Source organism: Paroedura picta, chromosome 9 (assembly GCF_049243985.1).
Source record: "Paroedura picta isolate Pp20150507F chromosome 9, Ppicta_v3.0, whole genome shotgun sequence".
Classification (NCBI taxonomy): Eukaryota; Metazoa; Chordata; class Lepidosauria; order Squamata; family Gekkonidae; genus Paroedura; species Paroedura picta.
The window spans coordinates 26,281,264-26,307,556 of NC_135377.1; the positions used below are offsets into that span (position 1 = coordinate 26,281,264).

General features: G+C 41.6%; 1 protein-coding gene across 8 annotated transcripts in view; it reads right to left on the reverse strand.

Moving 5' to 3' along the window:
* The window catches only part of RALYL (RALY RNA binding protein like), a 298,190-nt gene that overhangs the window by 138,209 nt on the left and 133,688 nt on the right, over positions 1-26,293 (reverse strand). For all 8 annotated transcript variants that reach the window (XM_077352021.1, XM_077352019.1, XM_077352017.1 and 5 more), the window contains one exon: positions 11,549-11,827. In XM_077352021.1, coding sequence (XP_077208136.1) covers positions 11,549-11,804 — 256 coding nt within the window. In that variant the 5' untranslated portion in view covers positions 11,805-11,827. The remainder of the gene's footprint in view (positions 1-11,548; positions 11,828-26,293) is intronic.

Consider the following 26,293-nt stretch of genomic DNA (forward strand, 5'->3'; position numbering starts at 1 on the left):
TGGTCCTATATCTTAGAAGGTGAGCTTCAAAAAGAAACACTATAGAAGTATTTGTTGGGGCTATACTAAACAGATTTCCCTTGACCACCCAGCTATACTTCAGAATTGGTTTTAGATAGGATTGCATTGTATAATAATGACCACTGAGGAAGACCCATGAGGGTCAAAATGCGTTTGGTCTGTTCATGTGCAGTTAGATCTGTATAGTTTTTACATTGTTTTTAACATTATATTGGTGCACTTTAATAAATATTCTTTATAATTTTTAATATTGTTTTACAGCTCAACATTTGAGTTCTTGATTATTTTTACTTACCATGATAATTAAGTGGAAGAGAACTCACTGAATGGCAACATCAAGAAAAGCAGAGGGAAGCTTCTAGTTGAAATGTACAGGGCAGACTTATTTAAGGTTACAGAAACCAAAGGACATTACAAAAAGACTGAAATCAAAACTCACTTTGACAACTGGAAACAGAAGCACTTGTATGGGCAATATTTGAAAGACAGAGAATAAAATTGAAAACGAAAATAAGTGGAAGTGGCTCCAAAATGGGCACTTAAGGAAAGAAATGAAAGGACTCAAAGTCTCATTCTAGGGGCACAAGAACAGGCACTTGAAACAAATAGTGTGAAAGCCAAGATTCAGAAGACCAGTGATAACAGCAAATGTTGTCATTGTAAGACAGTTGACCACATGGTCAGTGCCTGTAGTAAAGCTGCCTAAACAATAAAGTTGCAGCTATGTTGCATTGGTTAAAACTAAACTGACTTACCTTCAGCTTGAATTCATGAGACTACAACTCAGACAAGAACATGGGAAATGATGAAACAAAGATATTTTAGGACTTCTGACTGCAAATAGATAAATTCCTGGAGGATAGGACTCCTTAAGATAATTTTGCAAAACACATTATGAGGCTATAAAACAGGGGTAGCCAAACTGTGGCTCTCCAGATGCCCATCCTTATCCATGGTTCCTCTATATATTTGTGAAACAGCCTGGGGAGGTGGAGCGTCCCCGGCTGTCCAAGTTGGAATAGGGCCAATCAGGGTGCAGCCAGCTTTGCTGATTGGCCCTGCCCCTGTAGTTTCTGCCCTCCATCCCTGGACTCTAGTCTCTTTGCTCTCAGATGCACCTCAGTGCCTGGAGCCAGCAGCAGGTAAGGGGACAGGGCCCTGGTGGGTCGTGGTGGAGGGCCTGCTAACAAGGGCCTCTTAGCCTGTTAAGCAGGGCCTGCTAACAAGGGCCTCCTGGCCTGCTAGGCTGGGCCTGCTAACGAGGGCCTCCCAGCCTGCTAGGCTGGGCCTGCTAACGAGGGCCTCCCAGCCTGCTAACGAGCTGGCCTTCCCCTGCTGCCCCACTTGATCTGGCTGCGAGCTGTGCCCCAAAGCCACCTGAAGCTGCCTGGCCAGGGGAGGGGGCCCTTTCAAGGCCCGTTCTTAGGAATGGGCTTTGAAGCTAGTATATTATAATTTCAATGATTCTAGGAATTATAGTCGATGGACATCTGGAGAGCCACAGTTTGGCTAACCCTGCTATATAAGGACTCGCCTAATGACTGTTTAAAGGGTCATTCTTGGGCAGCTTGCCCCTGGAGCTAGTTGCCCAAGAATGCACATTTACATTGTTGAGCCACAAAGGCTGTCTTGACTCAGCTCTTTAGGGCCTGAAATAAATGAGCCATGAGAGTAAGCCACTCCCATGACTCAGCTGTTTTGGGCACAAACCTCACAAACCCACTTTGGTTTATATGTGGGCAGATTGGATTTGTGGTTCAATGTGTGGTTTGCCCATGAACTATTAACTGAACTACCTTATTGCGGTTCATTCCCATCCGTAGCTTAGAATTCTCAAGAAACACCTGCTCTTTCTAAGCAACGAACAAATAACATCCTCAGCTCCAGCAAATAATATTGCTTGAAAATAACAAGAATACTGAAATGAAAACTCTGCTATTCCCAAGAATCTTCAATTGCAGAATATTATCTACTATCAAACATCTGTGACAATTATTGATAGTGATAATTATAATGAGAAATGTATTTTTATATATAAGGCTGCCAGTATTCATCTATAAAATTGCCCCAATGTTCACTAATTCCCCCCTTAGGACTTGGAAGAGGACCGTCCCTCAAGGTGTCAGTACTCAGTAGCAGGAGTTCATCACAAAAAAGCTATTATAATCTTATGTTGGATTCAACTGTATTACTATTTAAAACAGGCGGAGTAACTGACATTGAGGTCAATGGGACTAAGGCAGAGTCTGCACTTAATTTGTTTATTCCATTGTCAATCCTGTTGAATTCAATTCGATTGGAACTTGAGTCTTCCTCCCCCCCCCCATTGAAACAGGAAAGTGTTCTGCATGTGGTTAGGGAGGCTCAGAAGAGGGGGGGAGGCAAATGGAGACTCTTTCTTTGTTTTCTTGAAGGGGGGGAGAGGATTGAAGAAATCAGAGGAGGGAGGAAAAAATCCTTTCTTTTCTGAAAGGGGGGGGATCAAAGAAGGCAGAAAAAAATCCAAGACCAACAGAAGTTGAGAGAAATTAGGGGCTTCTCCTTTAAGGCAAGTTTGTCACATGACCACCTGCAGCCAATCACGGGTTCTCTACCACAGAGGAGAGCCCAGATTCAAAACAATGCGATTTTTAAATATATTGAGGATTAAAAGCACTCTAAGATATTGCACAATAAAGGTAGGGTCACTCTGGGTCGATCCTTCTTGCTGCAGAAGGAAAATTTAAATCGCCCCAAATCAAAACGGAAATCGCATTCTGTGTAGAGGGCAGGGACTGAATCGACCTGGGATTGGAATAAAAGCTCCGTGCAGCTTACACCTAATTTTGTTGTACATACAAACCAGTCTTTTAAAGTTGATACAACAACAACAAACCAAAAGAGCAGGCATGATGCAAGTACATGTGGAAAATAGTGGTTTGATTTTGGAGCAGTCCTTCATAAGTCCAGGAACATATACCAAACACTATAAATACAGTTTCTGTAGCTAATCTAAAATGCAGTTGTGGTAGCTAATCTGTAATTTAGCCCATCAGAATCTGGTCCCAGTTCGCAACATACTAGATTCATGCTGTCCTGGCACGCATTGCTAGTGGGATTAAATTAGTGCCAGTATTTAGCAGATAGTAAATGTATTTAAGTTCTTTGTAAAATAGGCATACTGGATTCATGGGATTGGAACTGTCCCTCACCCCCCTCTCTGTTCTTGAGGGTCAACAGATTTCCATATTTAGTGCAAAGCTTCTGTTTGCATGCACATTTACTCAACACAGTAACTAAAACACTCTCTGATTCGGTATAGTGTTTTATTACATGAATGACCATACCAGTTTCTGACTAGGTACCATGTAGATTATATTGATGGCATGCACTTTAAGTACACCTTCAAAGGCACAACATATACTTTATACTTGTCTTATTTCAGTCTATGAACAAAGCTGCCAAGGCAAACATCACCTGCTGCGTTATGCACAACATACCATCACCTCTTCAAGTCGACATGCACTGGTATATTTATAACTGAATGCTGCAGTAGGCACTTTCACACCATTTCAGATTTGCTAAATGGAATAATCAACACGTCTTTCAGTGGGCCTGGCTGAAAACACTTGCAAAAAGTGGAAGAGCTTAAGATAATTCTGCAAAATACATATGGAGGCTATGAAAGGATTATCCTAATGACTAATGCACATCACTGTGAGTTAATGTGTTACCAAAACGATGAAATATGGGGCCATACATTCAAGGGTAAAATACTTCTTTTGTCTGCCTCTCCTGCTAAAATGTTTGCAGTAGCTGCACATTAATGAATTGCCTTTTATCTTTATTGCTTGACCATTACTTACTACAACTGTTCCAGTTTCATCTGGATATTCTGATGATTCAAAAGCAGCATTTCTTTCGGTAATTTAGTGTAGCTTTCCAGTCAATTTTTATTTTTAACCACCACCACCCTTTCCCAAACACCACATGGTATCCATCACAGACATACAACAGGTGTCACTGACCTTTTTCCAGTCAAAAATTATTTGTACACAAACACTAAAAGTTTAAGGGCCTCTTCAAAAGCAAAGAATAGCAGCCAGCGCACTATGCTCAGGTACATATAACTCACTAGTGATTTGGGCATTAAAAATTCAGCCAATGGCTGCAGTCCATCAATCCATACAAACTTCCAGAGTTTTTCTTATTTTCTTTAATACAACATACTGTCAAAAATCCAGACCTCTTTCAAAACAAAACAGTAGCTTGTCTCTGCCTCTTATGGCATATGTGTGTGATTTCCTCAGTCCAGGATAAGAGACAATACATCACTATGAGGAGATGATGGCAAGAAAGGATCTTTCCACTCTTCCCACAGAACCCACCTTGGACAGGTAAGAATGAAAAGGCAATGCTGAGGTTAGCTCTAGTTGATGGATGAAAGGTATGCAAAATAGGACACTGCAGTGAAGAAGAGGAAACAGTCAAAACTGACCAGTATTAGCAAAGCATCTTGCATTACCAGAGCCTTTTCCAACAGGAAAAGTCTTTCTGCGTGGACCGAAAGGAGACATCATATCCTACCTTTGGTGATGGTTGTATTACAGTTCATGTTCTATAACTCAGGGCTAAACAAAACTAGTCAGCATCCTGAAGTTCTCTGCTAGGATATTTTATAGACTGAATCCCCACTGGGGAACTGCTTTTAACAGCACTACAGAGGTCCTATTCTGGTCAGAACGACTGCAGTGAGTGAGAAGGAGGGGCACTTTCCTCCCGATGTGCCACTCTTCTGACCCCCAGTGGTTATTTTCCAACACCCCCACTGTTTGGGTTGGGGGGGGGAAAGCATAGGATGGAAGGCAAGAGCCCTTTTATCAGAGAGTATCTGTGGCCTGCTGTAGGTGTTCATGTTACCTCTGGACAAATGTGTTATTGCAGATTCTAAGTTGTACCTTAATAAACCTCTCATGGCCATGGCTATGAAGAAGTATAACAGTCCTCCTTTCCCAAGGCATGAACATCTTGAAATATTTTATTCCAAGGAAAAGGTTAAATATAAACATAAACTCTTATGGGGCTCATGAACAGAAACAAAGCAGGGCTTTTAATCTTCCAGTGGTACCTGGTTTGTCGATGACCCATTATGCACGGGGGTTTTAGCGCACATTCGGGGTGGAATGGCGGCGACTAAAATCACGGATAACGCACGGAGCTGGCTGCAACCGGCTGCAGCTTCGGTGCATGCCGCCGAAAAAGCCGCGTCAGTGAAACGCGGAAGAAAGCGCGGCTTCCGGGTGAGCGGGGCGCAACCAGAAGCGGCGCCCGGATCGGCGCGTGCATAATCGGTTACTCTGGGTTTTGCCGCCGTCGCGCCCCGCCCCGTGCATAACCGGTATGCGTCGCGTCTTCCCCCTCCGCGTTTTCCACGTGACCCGAAATCGCCGTTTCGGCAGCCGTGCATAATGGGCCACTGTGAGAAACAGGATGCTGAATCAGACAGATTCCATCTTGGGGGAGATGGAAGCAGCAGCAAGGGCAGAGGAGGAAAGCAACAAGGGCAGCTGGACAGATACTTAACTTGGATGCTTTAGACCAGTGGTCCCCAACCTTTTTATCACCAGGGACCACTCAACGCTTGACAATTTTACTGAGGCCTGATGGGGGGGGGTAGTTTACTCCTCTACTCTCAACCACTGGCCTAACGCTCTCTGATCGCTATGGTAATGTTTAAACATCCGTTCAAAATAAGATACAGACACGCCACAACAATCAACATAAGGATCATTTTATTTTCATGGAAATTTTAACTCATGACAACGACAAGTCAATGGGAACCCTGAGCTTGTTTCTCTGCAACAAGATAGTCCCATCTGGGAGTGATGGGAGACAATAACACCCAAAGTGTGTGGTAAAGGGCCGGGGGGAGATGAAGTAAAGGGCCGGGGGGGGGGGAGGCGTCCTTCGCGGCCCACCTCCAATTAGTTGACGGACCACATGTGGTCTGCGGCCCACAGGTTGGGGATCGCTACTTTAGACTGATCCTGCATTGAGTAGGGGATTGGAGTAGATGGCCTGTATGCCCCCTTCTATGATTCTATGGCATGATCCAGAAGACCTAAGTTCAAATTTGTGCTATGTTTCTTTTTCATGATTATAAGTTAAGAGATTTTTTACTTTAAAAGGAATAAAGGAGCTTCTTTCCTCTCAGCAAGCCCACACACAATGAAGCTCCCCCTCTGCATTGTTAGTTATGTTTCTCTAGACCGTGCCTAGAGAAGCACTGCAGTAAGTCACATCTACAGTACCACAACAGTTGTCTGTACACAGGCCTAGTTTGTTTCTCAGTTTGATTACTGTACATTAAAGTTTCCCTAAATAAGCTGTCCTACAGAAAATAAAAGGCAGATCTTGATTAATGGAATATTCTACAAATACCAGGAATACATTTGGCAAATATAGGATTAATAAATCAGTTGCACAAAGAGCCAAGATCTCTGGCAGATAATGGCTCTTATGGGACTACACTTGCTATAGGAAGTCATGGATCTGTTCTGCTGATTCAGGCTCTTAAATTATTTTTAGCATCATTTATTTGGTAGCTAATTGTCATTTTTAGGACACAGTTTCAGGTAGTTCCACTTTGACTTAGTAAAACATTCAGTACATAGCCTCTTCTACTATGACTGTATATCATGGGATAGATCACAACATACATGGCGCACAAATCTGTGGCTTCGGCATAGATGCATACTCTAACTCAGGGGCTCCCTATATCCCACCTTAATGGGCTCAGCCACACTTTTGGCCCAGTTCCGGAGCTACTCGCAGCCAGGAGGCTCCTCCAGTCAGAAGGTTGAAAAAGGCTGCTCTCACTGCTAAAGCTTGTTTGAGGCAATATGTTCCAAATGTAAATCTCTAATACCTGCATCCTGGGTAGCACCATAAAGTATAAAAAGCAGGAGACAGGTCCCTAATTATAGCTGGAGAATACAAGATGTTGGTTAGCTAGTTCTCTGTAACAGAATGTGTTGGGAGCTGGTCTTGAGTAGATAGGTGTCAGTGTCTGGGGCAATTCTCTCATTCTGATACAACTATAAATACATAGGCAAGGGTCAAAGGCAGGTAATGGTTAGCCTAGGAAAGCTGCAACAGATCAAAAGCCCAAGGTAATTCAAATCCAAACAAAGTAACATGATGGAAAGGTGCAGGATCGTAGCCTGGCAAGAGAATAATCTAACGGCATGGCAAGTCGGCAAGTCAGAAGACCTTAGCTTTTCCCTCTACAACCTTTTCTTCACTGCGATCCCAACTTCAGTGTGAAAGCCCAGCGGAGACCAAGCCGGAAGAGCTGCTAGCTAGCACTGCGGAGGCGCTTCTGCTGGGCCCCCCAGCCATGGCCATGGGCAACCTCAAGAGGGGTCTGCTGCTTCTGCTGCCATCACTGCATCCACATTGCTCACTGTCCTGCTCCAGGCCGGGCTTGGGCATGCATCTTGCTCCCTTGGCTCACTGCTTCTCTCCTTTCTCCCTTCTTTTAACCGTGGGTGGGTTCCATGGTGGGCCCTGCTGCAGAGCACGCGGGACTTGCCGGATGGAGTCGGGCGAGATGGGGTGACTCATTGGGGGAGGGGGTCACTTTCTTGCAAGCTCTGAAAGAGCTGAGCGAAACATTTTGGAGCATTCCTTGGCAAGCGCCGGAGCGACCCTCCGGGCAGGCCGGACAGCTGCAGAAGAAGCCAGTGGGGTGCTGGAAACGCCTGTGTGCACAAATGCGCACAACAATCAAAGTGGCATAGAGGCAGCCATTGCCATGGCTCTGCTGCTTCCGCCCATGCTGGCTTCCCCCGCCTCCGCCGCCAACACCCGCCTCCACATGCTGCTGCCTGCTGCCACCATCACCCACCTCCTCATGCTGCCACCTGCCACTGCAGTGGTGGGCAACCTGGTGACCCCGGGAAAGGGGCCAGGGGACGCCAAATGGGGTCCCGACCCCAAGATTGAGAACCGCTGCTCTAGAGGATCTAGGAATCTGGAGTTGGAGATGTCCCAGAAGTACAACTAATCTTCCCACTCCATAAGTACTTTATTTAGTTTTTGCATATTTAAAATATCTATTACACTTCTCCTAAAGAAAATGGCTGCTTTGGAAAGTGATGTTTCTATGTTTCATGTAAGCAATTATGTGGTACTTCTGTGGAATGTAACAAAACAAAAGATTTTCAGTTTATATTTATAAACTGCAATAAAATAAACTCTTTTTATTGTGTGACATAGTTATCAATTTAATGATATCCTCTCTTGCTGGAAGACAACTGGAACACAAGTAATAATGGTATCACAGAATAATACCTGAATTTATTCCACCTCAGCTACAAAAACATTTATTTCATCAATGCCTTTTACCATGAACTGTATGACGTATTGCATTGTGCCTACTGTATAAGTGAAGTAGTATGCTAGATCCTTTGTGATCACCAATTGCATTTAGAATTGCCCATTCAGGCAATGGCTTATCCAGGATTACTTGAAAAAAGTGCCCTCATTTGAATTCCTTAATGATATTTATGTGCATGTAAACAATTCTGTACAAGGCAGTCACCTTCTCTTTTTTAAATAAAAATGCAACTGTTATAACCATGTGCTATTTCACTTGCTGTACAGGGCACTCGGGCTATAAAAAAGAATTGATTCGCAGGAGAGATTTCAGAGTCTGCAAACATGTTTAGAGTGTTTCACTTCCATTGCAAGCACAAGATACAAAAGCAAGGACACGAGACACACGTGGGGGTGGGGGGAATGGCTCTATTGCCACATCAATTCAATTTACAACAAAGGTACATGCTGAATTTTTGCTAAAGGGGTTCTTTATTACCTGCCCCACACTTTGTATGTTTTCTTGGGTTGTCATGATTTAGCAAGTCCCTGCAGGGCTCTTGTACTTCCCAAGAGGTTGTGCAATAGAGTATGCTGTCCAAAATAATTATCTATAACCTCCATTTTACCCGAGGCTATATGTCAGTCTGTGCTCACTAGGTACTTGGAGACTGTGTCTAATTTGGACCTGAAGGCAGACGTACGTGAATAATACTTACAGAGACAAAACAGGATAGAAACCACAGTGAAACTAATTTATTAGTTCTAAAGGACATCAACCAAGGCAGCTATAGTCAATCCCCTGTTATACCTACCAAAGGGCTGAACGTTTTTTGTTGTTAGATTTCTGAGCTCTTTTTTCTTTTCCCAGTTCCCAATGAATAATGCATTATCTGAGATAACATTAAGAGACTGTTAATATTCTTTCAAGGAATTAAAGTTGTATTCTGGGGTCATGGTGTACTCTTGACTCCATGTAAATGATTGTCACTAGATATGCAATAATATAAAAGTGGAGCAACTTAGATAACTCAATCCTGTCCAACAGCATATTTTAACAATGTTTCAAATAAATATTCAAGTTTTGTCATACGACCCCCCCCCCTGGAAAAAATCATACATGCTTCCTGTCAGACCCATGGTACTTCTTTCAATAAACCACATGGTGGTTTGCCTTCTGACGTAAAACATTTTAAACACATTTATCGAACTATGAATCATTTAATGGGTACGGGGTGCTCTGATTCACATACCAACCTATTTATTTGCAAAGGGTACAGTCTTTCAATGCATGAAAAGTGATACATATGTGAGGATGTATATGCATTTTTAAAAGGTCTCTGTGAGAGACTGCACAGAGAAACTAATTGTTTGTGGCACTGAACCTATTCCAAAATAGATTGTTGTGATCAGGTTGCCAGACACTGTCTTTGATCCCTTGAGTCATCATGTACACAACTAGCTCTTCAGATCTTCACTCTACTTTTGTATCTCCTATTTGAGGGAAATTACGCTGTTTTGTAAGAGACCATGAGGGAAAGTATCTTACGTTCTGGTAACAGGGAGCCAAAAGTAGGCCAAACTTAGTAGGAATATTTCAGAATTCATCCAGCAGTAATTGCTGTTGTAAATTATTATTTTATTTATTATTCGCTGCTCTCATAAGACGTTGCACACCAGGTTACAGAATAAAAACCCACATCAATTAAAAACATTAAAAACATTGACATCAACCACATTATAAACTCTGGCAGTGAAAAAATCAAACTCATCCTGTATCCCCCCATCCCCCTCTCAACGCCTCAGGGCATAGATTTTCCAAGGGTGCCTGCTATCGTTCTGATCTGTAGAAATGAAGCTGATTCGTTGAGACAGCTGTGAATGTTGACTTTAGGCAACACGGTTTTAAATATTCCAGTAACAACTTTAGATAGTGACATAGTTTGGTGAATATGGTAATTAACCAAGTGGCCACACAGTTGTAGGAGGGGAGGAGCCTGTCGTCTGCCATGTATGTTGATGCTATTTGTGAGGGGAACTTTAAAAGTTCCATGGTCCCCGAAATCTATTCCAGAATGGGGATATGTTCTTCACTATGTTGGTTATTCATAAAATTTTACTTGGTAGCTGATGGTTTCAGCCATTCGTTTTACAGATAAACCACATAACACAAATACAACATTACCACAAGCAAGTCACTATACATCAATAAACAAGCAAGAAAATAGATCGCACTGGTATCCACACAATTGCTACAAGAGACATTCAATGAAATTTATGATTGCTGGGCAGCAAACCAGCACGCTAATGCCTACAGCACTTCATAATTCCTGGTTGTATTTTATAGGTCGCAGCTAGATGAAGCCTTTCGAACCAAGTGCTTGATAGCCACATTTCATTTTACATCATTACATTATGCCCTACATGTTATTTGCTAGCTCCTAGATTTTTTCCCTGAAAAACGAGAAGTCAGATTTTAGACCCCTTTGAAATTATTCACAGTAATCCTGTATCTTCAATGGGCACTAAGGTAAGAGGTAACATTAATGACATTCTGAACTACCCTTCTCCTTCTAGGAAGTGTGGGGGGTATTCTATTGCATGTAATAAGCTTCTCTACTGTGTTTTAAAACATTTTACTGTAGACAAGCATGGTCAATACTCTACTCAAGGAACAAGTATCATATTATGGACCTAGAAATGCTTGGGCTGTGGTAAGGGGACTGTTGCAGAAAGTAATTTTGAGCAGGAAAGTGGTTGGTGAGATTTACTTATCCTTCCCCCCACACACACTTCTCTGCTCCACTCCAAATGAAAGAATTCCAAAATTACTTTTCAGGAGGAAAACAAATCTGTGATAGGGCAATATTATAGACACTTGCATGTAGCACATAACATGCCCCTAACATTCATTCAAAATAAGTTTGGCACAAATGCTGAGTCTTGCTACGTTCACCAAGCTAAGAGAATCCTGAAAATCCTTGACAAGGTGATTTAAAGCAGTAGGAAAAAAAAGGGGTGACAAAACATATTTTGCATCAAATACAGAATTAGGGCACAGTTGCAAACATGTCATTTGTTTTTATTTTGATGGATGCAACCTCGGGCATATACACAACATTAACAAAAATGATGCAGTGAACAGCTGGAATAGGGTACAAGAACTTACCTAGTGGTTGCCCTGCAATTATCCTGGCATTCTCTCCCGCCACTGCAGCTCTTGCATGCCTCTCACTCATGTACTGTACAAAAGCGTAACCTTTGTGGACTGAGCAGCCAACTATTTTTCCATACTTTGCAAAAATCGCCTCTATGTCACCCTTTTTGACAATGGCTGTGTTGAGATTGCCAATGAAGACTCTGGAGTTGATGGACTTGGGGTCGTTCTTATTGGTGACATTACTGGTCTGTGTTTTGCCAGTCATGGTTGGCTCACTTTGCTTCACTCCTTAAAACAAGATGACAAAAAAAATTGTGTTTAATTGCACACAGTCAGGTGTACAAATTCATTAGAAAGTGACCTGAATCTCAAGATAGACTAATGATAATTAGAGTATTTGCTGGCGTATAAGACTACTTCCCCCCCCCCTGAAAAACATGCCTCCAAGTGGGGGGGTCGTCCTATACGGGTGCACTTCAGTTGGGATAGACATAGCTGCCCATAGTGGCCCATAGTACTGTAATGTAATGTAACAAACTCTATATTTTGAGTGGAAATGTTGGGAAGTCGTCTTATACGCCCAGTCGTCTTATACCCTGGCAAATACAGTATATGTTCTAATTACAATTAACAATAAGACACTGTGGAGTTTGACCAGAAGCCAGTTTGAAATTTTAGATTTTTAGGGATATAAAAGTGTACTCATAATGCCGTTCATCTAGAATTTACTACTTTGCCAATTTACTACCAACTGAAATATTCAGTAACTGACTTATTAAATAACTCTCTGTCTTCATCATAAAACAAAGAGCCTCAAACATTGTGGTGTATCAATGAACTGAACATGTGGAGACAGAGAGAAAAACTCAACAATGATGAAAGGCCTTCCTTTCTTTATCTGGCTCATGTCAATCAGTATGCATTATTTTTTTTCTAGCTTATTAAATACTCATTGCAAGAAGCGGTGCCCAGGTTACACACAGCTGCTTCGTACAATCAATAGGTTTCCATTAGGAACTAGCAATTTCTCCTTTTCAGAACAGCTCAGAAGAGTAAACAAAAATATGTTAATAGTAGAAACAGAACAAACAGCTAATTTTCTTCCAATGACACAGTAGGTCTTATTTGAGCATTAGGACTGTTTATATGATTGTTTGGTTATGTCCTGGAGAGAGAATGGTGTGAATTCTTTTTGTAACTACACAGAAATTGATAAAAGCAGTAGTCGTATTAAATAATTTTGTCACATTTATGCTGTCTTTTTATTTAAAACAAATACCAAGATAGCAGGGAATTCTAATACTATTAACAGACCCTGCTATTTTCTAAGCTATTATCCTAGACTTCCTAACCAAGTTCTGACAATCTAAAACTACTTTGGGGCACTTAAGAGCTAAGAAACATTTCCAAAACTCTGCTTGTTTAAATTAGATCTATAAACAAGAGATTTTCAATGATGATAAGAAAAGGAATATTTACGTAGATCGTTTTCTTTATCAATATGCTGCCTGTCATTTAAGTTAGCTTCTGAGTGTTATAGTAATCAGCTAAGTAGGTAGTAAAGTTATGCAAATACATATTTTTTAAGACTGAAAAACAGCTTTGGTGACTAAGATGACACTGATACAGCTATTAAGTATAAAGCAATTCTTTCTAGGTAAAGCGAAGAATTATGTTGTTTTTCCTTTCTGCTCGACTGAAGTCACATTTTACAGTATTTCATGATGTTTATTCAAATAAGGTCTCAGTCTGAGATGATGAGCAACAAAACACTGTGCAGTTCTCAAGAGGAAAACAAAATAATATTAATTCCAAAATCCTAAAAGTTTTATAGTCATGCTTTGATCCACTGTAAATAAACATCAAGTAATGTGGAAGCCTCTTGGGAATCGTTTGGCAACAATTCCACATGGAGGGTTACTTGGGGAGTACTGGCATGCCACACAGATCAGCAATCCTCTTGTAGTTCTTTGCACACAGCTGCAACACTTTAGTTCAAAGGTTCGGTGATGGCAAGGAGAAGACCACCTGGTATTGGCAGATCAATATGACAAGCCATTGTACAAAAACAATTCTGCACAGGAAGCCATGGCCCTCAGGAGCTGAGTACAAGAGAAAGGATTTGCGCAGAGCTCTTAATTAAATAATTTTTTTAAGTGACTGTTGTGGTTGTCCACCAGCCAGCATCTGCATTCATTCTTGGTTCTGTCTCCCTGAAATACTTCAGACATCTTATTTCAGACTAGAATTGTGCATGAAGATTGCTGCCTGCTTACAGGAAATGGATGAATTGTTTGACATGAATAGAATTTTTAGTTTTCCATGTTTTGTCACTGTTCAGTTCACAAAGAGGTTTACAGTGAGTGCCAAATGGCAAGATCTGACCAAGGTCAAGGAGTCACATAATCCAACGACTGTGTTTATGCATTCACACGTATGTGCATGCAGGTATGCCTGCACGCACACGTACACACAAAATTACACATTGCTGCAGGCATGTTTCTATCAGCTGTACTTCCGCCTATAATTTATTTATGCTGCATTAAATCATTCTGTATTAAATTACTGTTTTGTAAAGTGCATTAGTAAATTAATCACAGTTCACTTCTTTAAATATGAAGAATGTTCAATTGAATATCTTACAATAGATCTAATTGTTCTTATTATCATATACCTAATTTTGAAACCTAACCACCCTCCAATAAAAATGCAGAGAATGGATCAGATATGAATAGGAGTATTTTTGTAAATCCCTTAGTGTCTAATACAGACCAGTCCATGGCTTTGGATCCCCAGGAGGGCCAAAAAGCAGCACTCACTGGGTGCCAAAGTGGATGCAGTAAAGAATCTACTCATTTCTTAAGTATGGTCAGGATCATGCTGTGCATGCACGGCTGGGTTGCGCATGCACGTTTGCACGCCATGCGCTGCCGCAAACGAGCATGCACGGCACTCACGGCTGCGCATGCGTGTTTGCGGCTGCGCATTGCGCCCTGCGGGAAGAGGGAGCCGCGGCCCGGTGCCAGGACCTTCGCAGCCCGGTGGTTGGGGACCACCGATGTAGCAGATCTAATTGTTCAGGATTTCCAAGTACATGTCTATTTGTAACTTAAACACACCTAAGATATTCTTCAAGCCTCTTGTGGTGCAGGGTGGTAAGGCAGCCAACATGCTGTTTGAAGCTCTGACCATGAGGCTGGGAGTTTGATCCCAGCAGCTGGCTCAAGGTTGACTCAGCCTTCCACCCTTCCGAGGTCGGTAAAATGAGTACCCAGCTTGCTGGGGGGTAAAACGGTAATGACTGGGGAAGAGAATGGCAAACAACCCTGTATTGACTCTGCCAAGAAAATGCTAGAGGGCGTCACCCCAAGGGTCAGACATGACTCGGTGCTTGCACAGGGGATACCTTTAACTTTACCTTTAAGATGTACTTCAGAGTTTTAATTAAAAACAAAACAGAATGCAAGTCACTGCACCCCAGATCTAAATGCTTTCCATAATGCTATTGGTTATACACAGGAATTACTAGACCATTTGCTTTGTTTTATTCCGTAATAATATCACATTTTACATTTAGTTTTCGTCTGCTGTAGTTTGAATGAAATGTGAACAGAGACTGAACTATTTTCCTGATAGCCAGAATTAGCATTGTAAAATACTTTCTATCACAAAGAAAAAGAATTTTTCTGATGGTCGTTCTCATATTAAAATATGCAACCAGGCAAAATGTATTGCAAAAATTGCAAAAAAGTAAGAATAATATTAATGTTTGCATAACTCAGATTTGATTGCCTGCAGGGTGAAAGTATAAGAGAATTGTTAAATTTCCATATTGAAAAAAAGGAATCTCCATAGCAATGAGAAAGAACTTCTATTTAAAGGTAAAGGTATCCCCTGTGCAAGCACCGAGTCATGTCTGACCCTTGGGGTGACACCCTCTAGCGTTTTCATGGCAGACTCAATACGGGGTGGTTTGCCAGTGCCTTCCCCAGTCATTACCGTTTACCCCCCAGCAAGCTGGGTACTCATTTCACCGACCTCGGAAGGATGGAAGGCTGAGTCAACCTTGAGCCGGCTGCTGGGATTGAACTCCCAGCCTCATGGGCAAAGCTTTCAGACAGCTGCCTTACCACTCTGCGCCACAAGAGGCTCTAACTTCTATTTAGTTTGGGGTTTTTAAAAATCATAAAAATGATATGGACTTGCATACATGAAGTCACTCAGAATTTTACCTACAGAATCATATGCATGAAATATGTGCATGGTTCACATGTGGAAGTTTGCAAAATTATCTGAATTCTCATGTGTAAATCTAGGCTGTGCCATATACATTTATATGAGGCATCAGAGATCTGTAACCTAGGATAAGAAGAATATTGTTTGTCCAAGTTCCAAATTTCAGATTTTATGAGAAAGTTTTGCTACTATTGTGAAACTCTGAAATTCTTCAGGTTTCAAGAAATGCCAGAAGTAGTACAATTGTGCAGAATATGGTTGGGAAGTATACCTGTGTACATGCCCACTGAGGCCCGTCTCCTTCCCACCCCCTCCACGCCAATCATAGACCATTTATCTCACCTGATAAACGTTTAACAAATTTTAAAAATATATTAAAATTAACTAACTCCCACCCATTTGGGAAATCGGTGTCCTGACCTTCCTGCAGGGAAATGACACATCTCTGTCAGCTCCGCAGAGCCATGGAGCTGGCTGGGGCATTCACCTACCCCCATCTTGGTTGGAGAGTGGCATGCTACTCCCCTCCATCATGTGGTGGAGGCCCCACACCTCCCACTCCCTTTCCCACTACCGCTGGGCAATTCACTGGGCTTTCCCGGGGCAGTCCGTGTGCGCTGGGGGATTCCCTCCCTGTCTGTATGCAGGAAGCAGCAGGGCATTCTACCCCGGCATAAGGACCTGGCATCTCTAAAAAAAGTTATGATAAAATGAAATCATGTTATTCTATCTGTTTTAATTATTAACTGTGCCATAACCGTCTCTAAAAAACAATTGCAGATTTTAGCATTTATCCTGTAATTATAGTAAACTTGATGCAGTCATATCTCAAATGGTAATTGTAAAGTGAAATCAATAGAGACAGGCTGAATTCTGCAACTTGGATAAATCAAACATATATCTGTTCTTACTGTGTATAATTTGACTCTGTTCCCTTGAAATGAGGCAAAGATGTAGCAGATCCAAACCACAATGAATCCTTGTATTTGCATACTCCTACTTTATTACCATCTATTGCATACATACTTTTCAAGCTATCATGAAAACATTAGGAAAACATCTTTAAAGAATCAGAGATTCTCATGATGAATTCTGCCTCCATGTGTTTCCCTACCACAACCAGCATACACAAAATCCTGGCCAATGTTTGTATCGACTCTATCTAAATGACAGCAACACCTAAAAAACAAATATTATTGGATTTAAAAGCATTTACTTTAAAAAATCAATATTTAAGGCAGATATTTAAAAACAAAAACAACACTACTATTACCATAACACCAGAGCTCAAAACAGCCCAAAGAAATGTGTTTCAAAAATTCTGTTCAAATTTTGGATAATTTCTAAATGAAAGTTGTAGCATGGTCTGAAGGCCTTTTAAACTAATGAACAAATTATTCTGTTAAGTAAGTCTACTTCAGGGCTGAATTTAAAAGCGCCATGCTTGAAATAATAATAGCTGCTATAATGCCTCTATCTAGATTTAAATCCTGCTTGTTCATTTTTACCAGGAAGTCGACACTTAATGTGGAATTCAACAAGTGATGAAATTTATGTGTGAATTCACCTTATTTGGTGCCTCAGAGATTATTTGTTATGCAATATGGAGTTTTTAAAACATTTATTTACTACATTATAAAAACAGATGTATCAAGTGCTTAGCAACCCTGTACTGAATAGCTATGCAAACACCCCCACATTAATGGTGACAGTAGAGCAGGCTTTCTCAACCAGAGTTTTGTGAAACCTTGGGGTTTCTTGATGGCTCTGGAAGGGTTTCTCAAATGGGTGGGAATTAATTAAGTTTTACTATATTTTTTAAATTTGTTAAACATTTATCGAGTCATGTTGAAGAAATTGGTTCTTATATGCTGCTTTTCTCTCCCCGAAGGAGTCTCAAAATGGCTTACAGTCACCTTCCCTTTCCTCTCCCCACAACAGACACCCTGTGAGGTAGGTGAGGCTGAGAGAGCCCTGATGTTACTGCTCGGTCAGAACAGCTTTATCAGTGCTGTGGCAAGCCCAAGGTGCTGTGGTGAGCCCAACAGCTAGTTGCATGTTGGGGAGTGCGGAATAAAACACAGCTCGCCAGATTAGAAGTCCACACTCCTAACCACTACACCAAGCTGGCTCTCACCTTGACCCCCTCTCCCTTCCCAAAATGGCTAATGATGGGCCAGGAGGGGGTAGGAAGCGGAGGGGCCTTGGGTGGACATAGACACAGCTATGTTTCCCAACCATATACTGCATAATCGTGCTTGAAGAATGTTCCAGTGATTTCAAGTAAAGAAGTTGAAAAAGGCTCCACTAGAGAGTGGAAGCAACAGTTAGTAGTGGAAGGGAAGAGCCATCCAGGGTGGGGGAATGTCATGATGCTAGGAAAGTTGAAAATGGGATATTCCCTCTCTTGAGAGTTGTTATCGGTCTATTCTATTATCTTATCATCATCAAACAAGTAAAGCATTTAATGCTATTTTCTGTATACTATTAATCAAAATTAAAGGGCCCTTTGATTTGTATTAATTGGTGCATGCAAAAATCTGGCTCTTTAGGAAGGTTACAGAGACAGCAAAATGAATACAGAATTAAAAGCACATCTGAAAGGTTTCTGAAGCCAAACATGTTTATTTAATATTGAAATGCCTCTGAGTTCCCCAATGGCATATACATAAAAAGGTATTCCTTTCCACAGCTGCCATAGTACTGAGGGCAACTTCTCAATATCAGGATCACTTTCGATATGCAAGTCCCTAGCGCCTAGCAAATCACCTCATTCCTGCCTTAAGCCTTGGTGTGGGAGGAAAAGGAACAGGAAACAATTTCAGGGGAATGGATACTATTTCAAAACTCATTTGAAAAACCTATTTTCATGCAATACAGATATGGGGGGATGAATGAAGAGAATCTGCTAATATAATTTAATTTGTTTTTTCAGGCTGGGGAAAATGGGAGGTGATAAATCAATCTCATACTAATATATTAAAAAGCTGCAAGTGAAGGGAAGACATGTTTGAATTGATGGAAGTATTGATCAAATTCCCTTTGTATAAAACTATCCCTGCAAAAAGAAGGATGGTCTAAGACAGTCTCTTTTCCCCATCAGCCACCAAATATAGTTTTCTAATGTTATGGAAAAGTAGATTTTCTGATTGCCACAAAGATACATGGCTTTCTGATTTAAATGGATAAAATTATTAAATCCGTGGGTTCAGTAAGATACGGACACTCTGCTCCAACAACCAACCAACTTTACTGGAACCAGAAATACTGAACAACAATACTCAGAACTGTGAAAGTTATATACACATTTGTGACTCCCGCCAAGACATGTGATTAGTCATTAACGGAGGGCTGTGATTGAACCTTAAGTCTCTTCACTCATTGGATGTGTCCCAGGAACCAGCGAATCCCAAGAAACAGTTTTGGATCATAGGCTCAGCTCCCAAGCTCTGAGTCTTTGAATGTCCATAGACACAACAAAAATTATGATAGGACCCATTATTTTTGATCATCTAATGAGGTTATATAACCCTATTCTAAAAGAAATTAAATGCTCCTACTTGTTCTCTATCCTTCACTAACACAACTGATTAGAATAGGAGTTGGATGAATAAGATTTGATTCAATAAGTGTACAGATGGAGAAAAGGCGTATCATTTTTTGTGAGCTACAAACTAAGAGCAGTAAAGAGCCGCAGCATAACAACAGCACAGAAGAAGCCTCTTAACATTAATGAAATGCTTAGCTGCATAAAAGACCTAATTTCTGAAATTGGTAAGTGGGTGCATTTCAATTTCACTGAAACGTCTGGCATCTACACTTGGCTCTGACACTCTGGTTTCTGACTTCACAACATCTGGCAAACTGTTACTTATAATCAAGATTGAGTTGATTTGAAGAACATCTGCAATCAGCATGTAATCAAATTCAATGAAAACATAGTCAGTTGTACAGAATGCAATTCAAGGTATTAAAAATGTCACGACCATTTGGGGAACTAAATCAAATCAGATATACTACTACAGCTATAACATTGTTCACAGGTAATCATGGCAGACCATCCACAATGTATAAACCTAGCTGTGGGACATGCCTTGTATATCAAGGCACATAGTAGCTGGACTTGCTTGGAAGCCATACACTTAGCAAAATCTGAACAAGGAGGAAGACAGTGCCTACCAAACAGATAATGTCAGCACTTGTCAGCTTTACAAAGATATTTTCCCCCTTGTTGTACAGAGCTGTGTAAAATATTTGTAGTTTTACATAGAGGTTTGTATTATAGGCAGAGCTGTCTGATTTGAAGTTATCTTTGTATCTCTTGTTTTCAATTACTATTCAACATTGTAAAAATTGCACTGTATTGCACTTGTGTAAAAGTATAAGAGGTAAAGTGGACTTTTACTTCTAAATTCATGTGTAACAAACTTATAAAAACATCATCTATTATAGTATTTTTACAGAACAAAACCTTTAGATTCTGTTTTATAATGTCATTCTGGAATACAGCTTTCCTAGCTAGCCTCATAAAATCTTTATTCTGTACAGCAGTGGTCCCCAACCCCCGGTCCGGGGACCGGTGCCAGTCCGCAGATCAGTCGGTACCGGTCTGCAACTCCTCCTCGTCCTCCTTCCTGGCTGCTGCCTTGGGGGCTGCCCTGCCACTCTGCCGCCGGCTCAACTTTGGTGATCTCCAGCGGCCATCAAGGCTGGGGCTCCCACTCAGCATGGCACTGTGCAGCTGCTGCTGGCAGCGCCCCCCCAGGAGATGGCGGGAAAGCAAGTGGAGCAGGGACTCAGACGGCGGCAACGTTCCTCGGCAAAAGACTACCCCCCCCCAGGCCTCAGTAAAATTGTCAAGCGTTGATCGGTCCCCGGTGATAAAAAGGTTGGGGACCACTGCTGTACAGCATTCTTTTACCTGCCATTAAAAAGAGACCCTTTTCCCCACTAGAAAATAAAGCTACTGGTCCTCAACAAAAGAGGGAGAAACCCAAGGCATTTCTCCCAAGGATGCAACAACTTTCTACAACTGCGTTTCACCAGCCTATTGTAACAATTTTTGTGACCTGCCTTTCAGGAATGGCAGCATGGGAAAAATTCAAAAAACATAGCTGAAAAGCCCATTCTGAAAACCTGAATTTCTCCAACAGTTGTGGGGCATTTCAAAATTGCAGATAATCATAATGATCATCCTGACACCCTACAACTTATTTAACATCCTACAACTTATCTTTACAGACTTCACTAATCCTGAATTTGAACACAGCTGAACCAAAGAACTTATGCAATCCTCTTACTCTTTCTGCTTTCTAATAATATTATCGTTAGAATACAGCCAGTAGCATGCCTTCTGGAAAAGTATCTGTTCATTAATGCAGACAGCTCTTTTCCATTGTGAGCAAAGAAGTATAAACATCTACATTAGTTCTAGAGCCCTTGGGACCATTCCTACCATATTCTCCATAGTCATGATACTGTTAGGGAGCTTTTGCTAACAGTTTGAATATAAAACAATTATGCAAGAAGTTCACAAGTAAAGTGTTTCTTTTGTGTCTTGTAAAAAACTAAATGAACATTCTTAACTGTCTAAAGTGGATCATCTACCTTTCTATAAACAAGGAAATTATCTATTTAGACTATAAATGGAATTTGGACAGCCAAAAGACTCTCACAGAACTGGTTTTCCCATCTTTTTAATTTTATTCTACTTATATTATACATTGCCCTCCCTTGTGGCTCTGGGCAGTTTACATGGAACCTTCATGAAACAGTACACTGTAAATAAACATATTGGTTTGAACATATATAACAGTTTGATAATAAGAACTTGTGTCAAATAGAAATGATTTACAAAATCAACATTTAAGAATAGGAGAGTTCTGTTATCTGCATTGTGGTTTCTGTTATTTTCTATGAATACAGATTAACAATGGGAGGGACCTCTGGGCTCTAGTTGGTGGATTTGCTTACTTGTCTTGACTGAAGGCCTCCAGTTTACAGGTCCTATGGGATTGTTTTAGCTCCAGCAGGACCCTGATGTCGTCTGAGAGCTCATTCCATGAAATGGGAGCCAGGACTGAGAAAGCCCTGTCTCTGGTCAAGGTCAGTCAAGCTTCCTTGGGACCAGGGATCACCAATTTGTTGATGTTTCTGGACCATAATGCTCTTGAGAGGGCAAGGGAGAGAGGCAGTTTCTTAGGTACCCAGGGCCTAGACCATGTATTGCTGTAAAGTTGATTACCAGAACTATAAGCCTGATTTGGTAGTCAACTTGTAGTCAGTGCAGCTGTTGGAGTGTGAGCCTGATGTGGGCCCTCCAAGGTGTTCCTGTAAGAACCCTGGTTGCTGCATTTTGCACCAGTTGAAGTTTCCAGATCAGGTTAAGGGTAGGCCTATGTAGAGCGAGTTTCAGAAATCCAGCTCAGAGATGACCATTGCTTGGATCATTCTGCATAGGTGCACAAGGGCCAGGTAGGGCACTAGTAGCTTGGTGAGACACAAGTGGAAGAATGCTAGCTGAGGTACTCTTGTGATCTGTTCCTCCATGGAAAGAGAGGTGTCAAAGATCACATCCAGGTTCCTGGCTGAGTGTGCAACTGACACCTGCACCCCGTCCAAGTAGGGCAGTCGCGCTTCCTCGCCCAGACCTTTCCTACCAAACCACAGGACCTCTGTCTTTGAAGGATTAAGCTTCAGGCTGTGCTTGAGCCGGCCCATCACTGCTTCTAGACATCTGGCTAATGAGTTTGGGGGTGAGTCAGGATGACCGTTATCCTACTGCAGTCTACTGCTCTCTTGCAAGTCCCCTCTGACACAGAATGGAATATGGTGCTGGGTTCTTCAGCTCGCAGGTGGAAGGATACAGGCAAGGATCTGTATGCTATAAATTTGGGGGGAGATGTGGTGAATGAGATCGAACAGAGCTTGACAAATTCCAGGTGCCAGGTTGCTATAACTCTTAGAAATGTCATCATGGACCCTAGTATTTTCACCAATGACTATACTGTAGGGTTTCTCTGTGGTTCATAAGAGTACAAAGCTCATTTAGCATTTAACTTAAGAATCTTTTGTTTTATGACATACAAAAATATATGTCCATGCTTGTTTATATGTTAACCATATATCATTGATTGGTAGTAAATAAATTAATTTCTTAATCCATTGTTTTCTACACTTCCCCCAACATATATTTTTATGCTGCCCCTCTCTGGCAGCAGTCTTGGGGCGGCTGACAACAAGTAAAATTTGATGCATAAAAAAATCAAACCGATTACATTTAAAGCAATCAGTTAAAAGAAAGACAAGCCACATCATTAAAAACTTGGATGAATCAAAGGAGTTTACAACCCAGGCTTAGATGGAGGGAGGGGGTGAGAGCAGGGGGACTCAATTCAGATGTCAATAAGTGTGGGGTTTGGCCTCAGACATGTGCCTGGTGGAAGAGTGCTGCTTTACAGGTCCTTCTGAACTTTGACAGTTCTGAAAGTGCCTGGATCTCGCCACCAGGTCGAGGCCAGATGCACCTTCCTAGGTCCAGGGATTACGAACAGATTGGAACCGGCTGAGTGAAGTGCTTTTCGTGTGTGTGTGTGGGGGGGGGGATACTAGTTGTAAAAGGAATAATGGAATTATGAGAAATTGGGAAGAGTTAGGTAGGATTAACAATTAGCTTTACGTTATAGCAATAATGACAATGACAACCAGGGTTACGCTATATATATGCTTCAACACTTTTGTAACGGCTTTAATTCACTTACAGGAAACTATGAAAAGTTTACAATTTATTTTTGTGGTAGCAATAAGAAAATGTGGTGAATTAAGATACAAAACCATGAAGGCTCAAAAATGAATTTGGATCTAAAATTTTTGATAGGACCCCCACAGCCAAAGGAAATTAGTCAAGGCCTGCACAAAGTAGCAAAAAGATTTAAAGCTCAGCCGTATATGCATTTTTACAAAAAAGGAAATATGCACAAATGAGCAAATCTCCAGTCACATAACCCCCCATTTTCTAGTCACAGGTTACATTTCATTCAGCCCAGTAGATCTAGCTAGTGATGCTCTGGGAATTCTATCTAGGCTTTGAGACTATAGCATTCCACGCTGTGGGGGCAGACATATTACCAGGCTTCAGCTGTTGAGCCAGTCAAGAAAAGAGACTTAAATTAATATGCCTAGAAGCAATGAACAGCAAAAGCCTATAGCAGGTGGGCACTAACCTTCTACATTATTGTACATTAACTCTGTTCTGCCAGTGAAGCATCACTAGTATATTTATCTATACCAGTGATGCATTAAATGTTATGAAAAATCTATCAACACTGACTGCATTTAGATTAATTCATGTGATCTTCATCATACACCTATTCATATGCAAACACCTATTCCCAAAGTCTATCATAGTCTACTAGAGTCTATTAGACCAGCTCTCACTCACTCCTAGTGGAAGAAGACTCGGCCTCCGTCTGATCCATCTGAACTGTATGAACGAGGTGGGATGGGATAGATTATTTGTGTTTTGGACCACTTGCTTGTTTTATTGTAAATTGGGGTTTTATGGGGTTTTATTCTATTTTAATGTTTTATTCTGTGAACTGCCGCGGGTTCTTAGGAAATGCGATGGTATATAAATCAAAATAATAAATAAATAAATAAAATATTCAGATGAGATTTTGGCTTAAGCCAAATCTGTGTTGCCCAAAATGTTTATTTTGGTCACTTCTACTTATGTATAGGTTTTGAAAAACAAAATGCAAACTTTCCCCCCAATAATGATATTAGTATTATTCAAATGTCATGGAAACTGGCTTTGCCAAGACACACAGATGTTATGTGTAGAGTACAATCTTCTGAAAATTTCTCTTGAACAGGAACATTTTATAGTCATGACTAGCTTCAAAGCCCGTTCCTAAGAATGGGCCTTGAAAGGGTCCCCTCCCCTGGCCCCCAGCCAAGCAGCTTAAGGTGGCTTTGAGCTGCAGCTCACAGCCGGATCAAGTGGGTTGGGCGGGGGCTAGCCAGCTTGTTAGCAAGGATGCGACAGAGCTCCTTAGCAGGCAGTCAGCAGGCCGGGAGGCCCTCGTTAGCAGGCCCAGCCTAGCAGGCCAGGAGGCCCTCGTTAGCAGGCCTCTCCACTACAACCCTTTGCCCAGGGCCCTCCCCTTACCTGTTGCTGGCTCCAGGCACTGAGGCGCATGCTAGAGTCCAGGGATGGAGAGCGGGAGCTGCAGGGGCAGGGCCAATCAGGGTGCAGCTAGCTTTGCTGGCTGCACCCTGATTGGCCCTATTCCAACTTGGACATCCAGACATGTTCCACCCCCCAGGCTGTTTCACAAATATATAGAGGAACCATGGATGGATAAGGATGATCCCTACATCAACTGGAGTCATGTTGACTTGTTTCTCTAACACAGGGGTAGTCAAACTGCGGCCCTCCAGATGTCCATGGACTACAATTCCCAGGAACCCCTGCCAGCATTTGCTGGCAGGGGCTCCTGGGAATTGTAGTCCATGGACATCTGGAGGGCCGCAGTTTGACTACCCCCTGCTCTAACACAAGTGCTGGATATGGTATAATCCCTAGGCTCTTAATCAAATTGGCAAGGATCAGCTGAAACCCCTCAAAAGTGGGATGTACAACATCAAGATATTTGCCTTTCCCACCAGCATCACTTCTGCTTGGTTTCAGTTTCTTCACTTTCAGTCATTTAACGACAACAGTCAGGCAGTAGTTCAAGACCTTCACTTTATCACTAGAGGATTCCCGTACAGCAGTATACAGCTGGGTGTCATCAGCATATTTTTTTTATTTAGGTTTGACTTTTCTGCTGGAACAAGGACAATATTCAGTTCCAAAACTATGAATGATTTCTTCTCAAGGATTTACATAGAGATTGAATAATACGAGGGATAAGATTGCACCCTGTGGAAATCAACAATATAGCTTCCACAATGAAGATAGCTGGTCTTCAGCAGCAACCCTCTGAGTCTATGCGGAGTCCATGAGGAGCAACTTAAACCAATCCAAAATACATCCCTGATTCTGCTTCCAAACACCTCACCAGATAGATCCAGTAGAAATGACAAGAAAGAATGGTCTTTGTCTACAATCAGACAGAAGTCATCAACTAAGGCCAGCAGGGTCTTCTCTGTCTCATAGCCTAACCTGAATCCAAACCAAAGGCAGTCTAGACCACATGAGCTATCCAAGAAGACCTGGAGCTGGTTCAGTACTGCTCTCTTAATCACTTTTACCAGGAACAACAAATCAGAGATAACTGGCCACATTTTTTTCTGTACAGATTGTTTTTTTTAGCAGTCAAGGGAAGGTGCCATGAGTTATTACAATGGACAACATGGGCTCATTAATTTGCCCCAATATTGTCTAGTTCCCGGTAGACATTTTTTTCTATATGTCTCATATCAGAAGCGTCATTAAAATGTGGGAAGTTTTATCTCATAGAAAACATATAAATAGACAGGGGTTATCTCAAAGCACAAGAAAATAACTTGTGA